Source organism: Electrophorus electricus, chromosome 6 (assembly GCF_041902795.1).
Source record: "Electrophorus electricus isolate QZ-2024a chromosome 6, ASM4190279v1, whole genome shotgun sequence".
Taxonomy (NCBI): domain Eukaryota; kingdom Metazoa; phylum Chordata; class Actinopteri; order Gymnotiformes; family Gymnotidae; genus Electrophorus; species Electrophorus electricus.
In genome coordinates this window covers 9,660,359-9,670,301 of record NC_137502.1, presented here as the reverse complement: position 1 = coordinate 9,670,301, position 9,943 = coordinate 9,660,359, and the positions used below count along the sequence as shown (strand labels likewise).

The window sequence follows — 9,943 nt, the reverse complement described above, 5'->3', positions numbered from 1 at the left end:
GTATAAAACTAATATTTAGACAAAAGGGTAAGTTTCAGACATTTTTTATTGTCAAACGCTTTAAATATTGGACATGGCAAAAATCCAGGGACTATGAAACAAAGTAGACAAGGACACATACAACACACAATGAAACAAAGGTTTTAATGGGCACAAATTCAAAGCATTTCAATGATCTAGTGCAATATTCTCATGGTTTTTTCACTGCATCTTTGGGATCAAAATATATGAACATCATTAAACTACTGACAGATGCAGTGCCTTCATTCAACTGAAAAATGGCCCCATATAGAGTGTTGGAGGGAACATTTGAATGCTCATTATGAAATTGCTCCCAAAATGTACAGTTTTCTTATTACATTATCTACTTCAACTGTTTAAATCATTAAACATCAGAGAATGATACTGACAGGACAGATATTTGTATAATCACAACTTTAGACACATGGCTTTTGATACTGGATTTTAGTTGGTAATTTCTGATTGTAGCCCATTCAATAGCTTTCACATCTGATTTGAACCGAGTATTAAATACATGCATAGACACAAATTAAATTTTGGTAAGTTAAAAATGCCTGTAGACAATAAAGCATGCTCTTCTGACATAACTTCAGCACAAGCTGACATGCCACATCATCTACCAGGTAGTGTTAATTTGGATTTTCCAATCAAGAACTGTCAAGAATTTTCAGGAAGTGAAGTAACTCATCTTTTTTTGACAAGCAAGCAATGACTTTACTGTGCCGCTTTATATATGCATTTGCTGACAAACAGGAAAGTTAGATTTTTAATTTGTTTACTGTCTCACACTACACTTCAGTGCAGAAATACAGGAGTGTTCTTCTTAACATGAAGACAACAGGAAAAGCAAGTTTTATGGCTCTGAGCCTGTCTGATAAACATATGGTGATTTGGATTTCTCTTTTGACTGAACTAAATGACCATAAGGACGGATATTATCATAACCTCTTTCTTACATCACCAAAAGTTACAGTTAACATTTACCATTGGGACATAAATATGCAAATATCATTGTTAAAATAAATATACAGTAAATTACAAAAACATTTAAAAGATGCTTTGCATCTTTGCATTTGGATTATGCTTTGGATTAGAATAAGAGAGCACAACTGTATTGGTTGTTTACCTCTGTAGTACTGCAATACACTGAAATTTGTGGTCCATCCAAGTATTCAACAATCATTTCTCTAGATAATGTTTAGTATATCTTCACCAGTTTCTTAACTGCTTATTCAATATGGGAACCGTTCGACGTATTTTCATGTTTATCATTCTTTCTCTACTTGGTAAAAAAGAAGAAAGAAAAGTTGTGGCATCCTTTGAAGCTCTACTTCCACTCAGCGCTACTCAGCGTTTGGCAAAGAGCTTTTTTTGCTTGAAGTATGAATCAAACCTGTGCTGGGCGTAGTCCTAAAGCGATAAACAAAGTCCATAAACAAAGAGAAAAAACACACACGCACATACATACACATAGATACCACACACATATGCGCACATACACACACGCGCGCACACACACACACACACACACACACGCACACACACACGCGCGCACATATATACACACACACACACACACACACGTGCACATACACGCGCACATACACACACACACACGCACATACACACACACACATAAAACTTACCATGTATCCAAATTCAATCTTGGAGATCCTGGCTTGAATAACTGACCATAAACCCCAGAAGAAATGAGAGGCTAGAGCATACCTGTGTGTGTGTGTGTGTGTGTGTGTGTGTGTGTGTGTGTGTGTGTGTGTGTGCGAGAGAGATTGAATATTTAAACCAGAACAAATTAAATTCACTACAATCAGTATTTCTATAGCAAATGTCATTAAAACAGATAAAGTGTGTCTATTTAAATGTGACGGCATGAATAAAAAGCAAACAGAGGACTAAATACAGATGGTTTAAGCAACACATCTCTGTCGTGCTCATTAAGACAGTAGCCAAACCTGTTAGCTTCAATGATCATCTCCTCCTCAATGGTGTCTTGGTCTTGTATAGGGTCTTCACTCTCTGCCAAGTAGTTTCTGAAGAAGTGCAGCTGAGGACAGACAGAGGAGTGCTGAGACAATTTTAGGGACCTCAGCCATGTAAACAGGGCAATGTGAATCCCAAACAGTCCTGAACTTGTCTCTAGTCACTGATGTTCTTGGATCCGTTATGTTTATTATTATACACCAAAACCAAGACATTCTAATATTTAACATGTTTTATAAACATTGCAAAACAATAACAAACACCACAGAACTGTCACAGTTCCCCTCCTCTGGCATTGGGGTTCTCGCAGCAACCTGTCATGCGTTCCTTTGTTTTGGTTCTGTTTAACCTTTTACTTTGTTTTTTTCACCCTTTATTGGTCTTACCTGTGTCTTGTTATCCCTTGTTATCCCTGTGTTTTCCATGTGTTGTTACAGGTTTAATTTCATACCCCAAATATGGACAGATCTAAAATGTCCCTCACAGGTCCATACTGTCTGCTAAGTTTTGTGTCGTATATTTGAGTCAAAATATTTGATTGTTTGAATTTTTGTGTTTTAGACATATATATTCGTAATGTAATCTAGTTGTTTCCCCCTTTGATTCTTTGGGCTTTTTGGCCAGGGACCGTTCTTCTGACTACGATTATGGATTTGCCCTCAATAAACATTGCTCCTGTCAGTGTTTGCATCCTACTTCTAATCTCTCAGCCTTACAAGAACAACAGTGACAGAACCAATGGTTCAATGTCTGTTAGATTATCTTGGGAATACCATTACTCTCCATTAGATTGCTTAAAGATTACATTCAAAAGCCTGAATTCTTTTGCAAATAATTTATGGAAATATTAGAATCAACTAAAATAACTTGGCAACTCCCTTCTTTATCAATTAATACAATTGTAGATGCTTTTAGCAAATATTTGTGCATTTATATAGATTGAAAATAGTATTTATATAAGAGCGGTATTTGTTTCGATTCTTGTTAGCCGGCAAGTGTGCCTAATTGTTTTTCACCCATAATGCACACCAGAATCTGAGTGACATGTTTAACATGTTTAAATCAGCTAACCTCATAGTTAGGTTGTCTTAGGTCATCTCTAATGATCAGAACACAAATTAAATAACCCAAAAATGTAGATTACAGATTGTGACATGCTTGCTGGATGTGGTCCAATTGGCAGTAACTCACCTGCTGTTGCCTATTGGGATAGTTTTCCAGGTTTGCCTTAAAAAATGGCCACTGGTCATATGTGTAGTCATATATCCACTCACAGAAATGATTCCCTAGGTCAAAGCCTCTGCAAAAACCATGCATGAAGTGTAAGACAAGAAGGTTAACAGTGAAGGACATGGTTACACAATACAGATCATAACATCATGTTGTAATAATATTGCTACACATTGCAATTGTAAAATGCCCTGCAATATACTAATGGCATTAAGAACTGGCCTGCATTCTTTTAACCAAAATGATTGATATTTGTTGGACTGTGTGAATGCTGTGATTCATAAGAACACCCACAGGACTCTCCTGTCAGGCACTTGTCATTATGTCCACAGCATACATTTAAAAACTCTGTGATTTGTCAGAAGGCTCATTTGCATACTACAGCATTCTGCTATTTCACTTTTGCAGAGGACAATTTTGCATAAAAACAATCATTAAAATTATGCAAGCTTAGTGCAGGCATATGTTTGATGGTAATGAATTCCATAATACAGGTTAATGACCGGCTAGTATTGTGTGCTTTAGTCAGTTTCACCTGTAATTATAGCTGCTGTACTCAAAGTCTATGAGCATTAGTTTATCAGATGAATTCTGGTCCTGGCCATCTAGCATCAAGATGTTACCTAAAGAAATGAATCCAGATCCAGTTCTGAGTGTTCACATATAAAATGCAATTTTGCTTCCAAAGTGATGGCTGCTGTTGCGATTTTCTGTCTCTGAGTTGTATTGGTCTGTGAGTGCAGGGTAGACATCCATAGTATTATGCAACACAACAGCACCAGTTTGAGTATGAGCCCTACCTATCAGAAAAACAGAAATATAGGCGTGAAGCATCTGACACAATTTATGTTCGTCTGTGTATGTGTGCATATGTGTGTACGCGTGTATGTAACCAAGTGAGACTTACCTTCCTGCACATCATTGTGACAAAACACCACAGGCGAAGAAGTAGCTGTTAGCAGTGCTCTACGATTAGAGAGAAAGAGAGCATTACTACTAAATGCTAGGGCTCCTATTTCAGGGTTGTCAATGGAGCCGTCGTGTCACCCTGTATGACTTGGTAAAAGCATGAGGAGTGGTGTTACAATATAGTCAATCTCATATCAACTCTATGCAAAAAATAACAACTACAAAAAAGCTCCAAGCAGAAGGCCAGCGAGTCTCAAAACATTACAGGAAATTTTAATATATTACAGTTTGGAGGGCAGGAGGGTGAAACAAGTATGGGGCTGCAAGACTTTTAAAGATGACACTGTTTACAGAGTTTGCACTCAATAGCTCTATTTTGCCATCATACTTATCTCCTCTTTTCAGGGAGAGGAGTTACATAGCCAACCTGTATGTCCGCACACACAACTGATCAACTAAGAAATGTATGTTTGTGCAGAACACATGTGCACACACACTGATCCCCCCCCCGCCAACTGATAAACCTTGATCTGAAGCGTTACTGATGGCATGATAATATTATATGGCAGCACCACACACTCTCACACACATTATCTGGCCACCTTAGAAAAATGCTGTTTAACTTTGAACCAATTACTCTGACATGCCAAAAGTCATAGGGCAGGAAGTAGTATCGTGTAGGACTCCCTCTAGCCCGGCGAAGTGCAGCAACTTGACGTGGCATTGATTCTTTAAGTGGGCAGAAGTCATAGAGGGATGTTAAACCATGCCATTTGGATAGCCACCCACAGCTTTGTGGTATTTGTAGGTGCAAGATTTCTGGTGCGAATGGACCTCTCCAACACATTCCACAAATGCTTGATTGGGCTCATCTCAGGGGAACATGCAGGCCACACCATTCAAAGGAACACTCCAGAACGTACCTTGAACAAATTATGAATAATTTTGGCCTGATGGCACAATGCACTATTCTGCTTGAATATTCCATCACTGTGAGGGTACATGAAGTCCAAGAATGGTCACCAAGCAGTGAAATGTAGTGGGCAATGATCAATGACATCTTTAGGTGAACTAGTGTACCCAACCCATGCCATGAGGCCACACCCCACACCAGAATGGAACCACCACCAGCCTGCACACTGCCTTGTTGATAACTGGGGTCCTTGGCTTCTAGGGTTCTGTACTACACACGAACACTACCATCAGCCCAAAGTAATTGGTACCGTGACTCGTTGGAACATGCCACATGTTGTCAATCCTCCAGGGCCCACTTAGCAACCTCAAAAGCCCAGGTGAAGCACTGTGTCTGGTGTTATGGTGTTAACACTCTTGTCTTTTGCGCCTATATCCCATGTACGCTAAAGAAGGCTGCACTGACCTGTGGGATACATGTGTGTGGCCTCCTGCACTGAATATGGATGTAATTTTTGCCAGAGTTGCTTGTCTGTTTGCACAGGAACGTCTAGCCACAACACTGCCGGTCATGATCATTATGCAACCATGGGCATCCACTACTTTGTCCATTATGGGTGGTAATGCCTTCTATGACGTATTCCTGGTACAAAAGTGACACCATGGATCGAGGAATGTTAAATGCCCCGCACAACTACGGAAATAGAATGTCCCATCTGTCTGGTACTTACTATCATGCCTCATTCAAACTCCGATAATTTACGTCACCTTGCCAGGAGCATGCTAGTCAGTGTTCAGCCTCACTCATAAGATAACACCTCAAAACTAATACAGGTGTGGGTGTTCCCAAGCTGTCCCCTGAGGTAACCACTTCACTTCATAATCTATTTAAATAGTGCTATCCTATGTCTTTTGGCATGCCAGTGTATTTTCTGTCATTAATGTTGTTCAACAGCGAATGACTGGCATTAGATACTGTAATGCACTAATGCACCTATTCCTGGAGTATAGCCCATAAGTATTATCAACTATTTGTCTTTAGCAGAGGCAGTTTAACAAACATTAATAACATTATTATAATATTATTATTATAATAAGAATAATAACATATACTTTTTACCCATTTTTGTTGTTACAAGAGCACATAATTCAGTCTAAAACATAGGCCGAAATACGCCATTTATAATTTATCTCAGCCATCTTGCAGCAGACTAGTGTACCACATCTATCCTATATTAGGGTCTGCCTAGATTTGGATCCACCTATTTTAGGGTCCACTCATCCATCTTTTCAGCTAATCTCCCTTTTCCCACTTCTCTCACCTCAGATTCGCAAGTTCAGCTGGAAGGTCATACTTCATTAGCTTCTTGAACTTCTTGATGTGTGCTTCACGCACAAATTTGATATTCATGATTTGTTCCATGTACCTGAGCAAGAGCAGGAGATGATAAGAAAAATGTTTCAATTTTTGCTCTGGGCCAGTGCATCAATACAAACGTGCAGTGTGTTCAAGAAAGTCCAAACATCATCTGTTGTGTATCATAATCACCCAATTAAATCAATGGCATACCCTACTAAGATGAAATCTAGATTTGGACTATCTGTAGAATACAGTATGGGATGAGCGCATAAGATCCACTCACTATTACTTTCAGCATTGAATGGGCACTTGAAAAAAAGCTTTTACCTGTCAATGGTCATAAAAAGCCATCGGGGCTCCTTATTGAAAGGCATTACCATACGATGGAATCGTGCCATCTTACTGGCTATTTCAGCTGAAATGCCTGGGTCCTGCAGCTGATCTGTGTATAAGCGCTTACTCTACACCAAAGACAAACATGACTGATTAGACAGAAAATATGTAATTTAAGAAATATCTAGATATTATACTTTAGATTTTATAACAGACTACATAGAGTTGGGTGCAAGTGTTATAATGTGTGGCTTATTTAGGAGCAATGAAGTATTTCTCTTGTCTGTGTTTCGCTGTGTAATTCTCTTTCTTTTTTTTTATTTTGGTGGGAGATGACACACACAGGAATATACTGTTCCAAGCGTCCCTCTGGGAAGATACCATATAGACGAGGACCTAGCTCCCGCTCTGCCAAAATGGCAAACATCACACTCTCAGACACCAAAGAATCGACTCCCTACAAACACACACACAGAACAATATACAGAGATATGAATACACAGACATGCAAGGAAACATATGATGAGCATGATAACATAACTACCAGCATATAATGACATGCACAGTGCTACACATACAATGAACCTTTGGTATTCAAGCCCTGCAGATATATATTACTACTGTCCTGGTCCTATCCATAGAAGCAAAACAAGGCACCTGTAAAATGGCCCCATAGATCCGCAGCAGTACCCGTGAAGGCTCAACCCCAACCGTCTTAACGTGATCAGGTAAACTGCACTTGTACAGTAGGTTGCTAAGTCCTCCACTGCCAATGCACAAACACAGAAAAGCGCATTACGCTTGAGAATTTATTTATTAATTTTTTTACGGAGAATTAACCAGTGTAATAGGTTTGGCGTCGCCTGAGTAACTAGTAATTACCTTACGATAGTGATCTGAAAGTCCGCCTCTGAAATGGTCTTCCATGACCCGGAGAGAAAGTCCCGGCACCAAGCGAAGGCTCTAGCCTTGGTTTCGCGGTCGACTTCCCCGGTACGCCCATCCCGATAAGATTCCGCTTCTGAGTCTTCATCCCCGTTTGCACCCCGAGGAAAAGGTGTCCTCGGGTTTCCCTTCTCGACATTCAATACGTCTCTTTTCATCCTGGTGCCGGTGCCCTCTGTTACCGTAGGAATGTGCATGATAGGGACCTTTTTATCGGACTTGTCCAAAGCCTCATCACTCGCTCTTTCACTTACGATCTGGTCCGCCTGCATAGTGCTACACTCCTTTCGAGTCCACTCGAGAACGTACGCAGCAAAAGCGAAAAGGCAGATACTAGTAAAAGTAAAAATAGAATAACATCCCGGGTCACCTAGTATGCTATCATTAGAAAATACATCTGCATTGTGAGGGAAAGATCGCTCATTACACTCATGAGTTGGCATGAGCCCAATGACCACAGCAGACTAAATTGCGGATCGATGGAGATGTCATGACACATTTAACTAGCTACAGTGAACAATTAAGCAGAAGCACCCTTTTTATATCATGAAACTCTTATTTAAACATAAGTAAACAATTTTAGCGATTCAAATGTAACTGCACATTTCATTACTGAACCGATTACTCACTTCCGCGTTGTGCGTTCCTGAACCGTTTGCAGGTCAGATTCGGGATATAAAAGACTAATACGAAAGTTTATCCAATCAAATTGCACACTCACCGAACCTACTGAGTACATTGATAATTCATTGGATATAGGAAGTGAACACGACACACGTATAAATACCAAAGCGACAGATTGGACTGTTGTAACACGAGTGGCTTATGGGAAATAGAGTTTTTATGTTTCTTGCAAGGCGTGAGTACGTATATTCACCATCCACTTCAATTACTGGGCAATTCAATAGCTATCGTTATCATATTAGTGCGTTTTATATATGTACAATTAATGTCGCCCGCCTGTTGCAGTGCATAGTTCAGACTGACAATCAGTCAGACGGAACACTGTGAGGGAAAAAAGCGAATTAGAATTCACTTTGTCTTGGTTCAGTCCATAGACGGTATATAGTCTATGGTTCAGTCAGTCAAACTCATGGACTGCTGCAAGAGACTTAACCTCAAGGATACAACTCAAGAAGAGAGACACACACACAGTTGTCAGGTCAGAGTGATCCAAGTTATTTTCACATATGCAAGGTTAGATTGTGATGTGGTTATATCCAAGATGTGCAAAGGTGTCAGCCTTGCAAAGCAGTTCAACTAAAGGTCAGTATAAAGGATGCAGTGAAACCATATAATTTATGATATTGTCACAATACTTCCATGAACAAAAAACAGAAGCACACCTACACAAACCATTCTTAATGCTTCTAAAGGATTTACTGTGTTACACTGATCTAACACAGACATAATATCAGAATGAATATCTTCCAAAAGCAAGATTTTTTCAGCACGTGCTTGGACCCAAGATTAAATCGAGCAAAATAATGAATGTAACAATGTACAATAGGCTAAAGCAGGCTATGGTGACTAGTGCTACAATATAACACATGTACTAAATACTAAAAACTAAATTCACTGAATAGTAAAGATTATTAAGTCACTAAAGTGGATTAAGATTGTTCTGTTATGTTCCAGAAAGCTCTTAGACATGACTTCATAGAAAGAAAAGTCACTGTTGTATTCATGTTAGATTTTTAGTTAGGAACATAGAAGAGCCCCCTCCCCGCCCTTCTCTCCTGGCTCCTCTGCATTGTACCAAATACACAAGTCAAAAATTATCCAGCCAGCTGATATACCATGTAATAACATAGACTATGCATGGGAGTATGTGGTATCTTAGTGGCTAAAGTGCTTAAATTGTACCAGAAAAGATTACCAGTTCAAGTCCCAATCCTAGCAAGTTGCCACTGTTGGGCCCCTGAGCAAGGCCCTTAACCCTCAGTGGCTCAAGTTGTATTCAGACATAATTGTAAGTGGCTTTGGATAAAAGTGTTAGATAAATGTAAAATTTATTAGAGTTTCCATACTAAATCTATTATAAACATGACTGCCTATGGGACCTGCTCTATGAAGCATAAACCTGTTCAATCATTCTCATGTGAGCTGCGTTTTATAGAAAAAATGTAGAGATAATTAAAATATATATTTTTAGAAATATTGTTTGCTAATTCATTGAAGTAAAAAAAAGATTGTTCCTTTAATTTTTTAAACAGTGAGTTTGCTTGTCAA

At 39.2% G+C, this 9,943-nt stretch overlaps 1 protein-coding gene across 3 annotated transcripts; it reads right to left on the bottom strand.

Annotated features, from left to right (window-relative positions):
- Window positions 1–28: 28 nt before the first annotated feature.
- On the bottom strand, window positions 29–8,396 carry chkb (choline kinase beta). Of its 3 annotated transcripts, XM_081716184.1 has the most exons (12): window positions 8,341–8,396; window positions 7,649–8,044; window positions 7,424–7,532; window positions 7,110–7,223; window positions 6,761–6,894; window positions 6,396–6,500; window positions 4,160–4,218; window positions 3,788–3,875; window positions 3,214–3,322; window positions 1,995–2,086; window positions 1,668–1,749; window positions 29–1,431 (listed from the first exon to the last, which is right to left on the bottom strand). In XM_081716184.1, exons 2-12 carry the CDS (start codon window positions 7,981–7,983, stop codon window positions 1,369–1,371), a joined length of 1,290 nt encoding a protein of 429 aa, XP_081572310.1. In that variant the 5' UTR covers window positions 7,984–8,044; window positions 8,341–8,396; the 3' UTR covers window positions 29–1,368. The 3 variants fall into 3 exon arrangements, 2 of the variants coding, with proteins under 2 accessions (XP_081572310.1, XP_081572309.1); XM_081716183.1 differs by lacking the exon at window positions 8,341–8,396 and having other exon boundaries at window positions 7,649–8,334; XR_014124230.1 differs by lacking the exons at window positions 29–1,431; window positions 1,668–1,749; window positions 3,788–3,875; window positions 8,341–8,396 and adding an exon at window positions 3,876–4,052 and having other exon boundaries at window positions 2,071–2,086; window positions 7,649–8,334.
- Window positions 8,397–9,943: the final 1,547 nt, after the last annotated feature.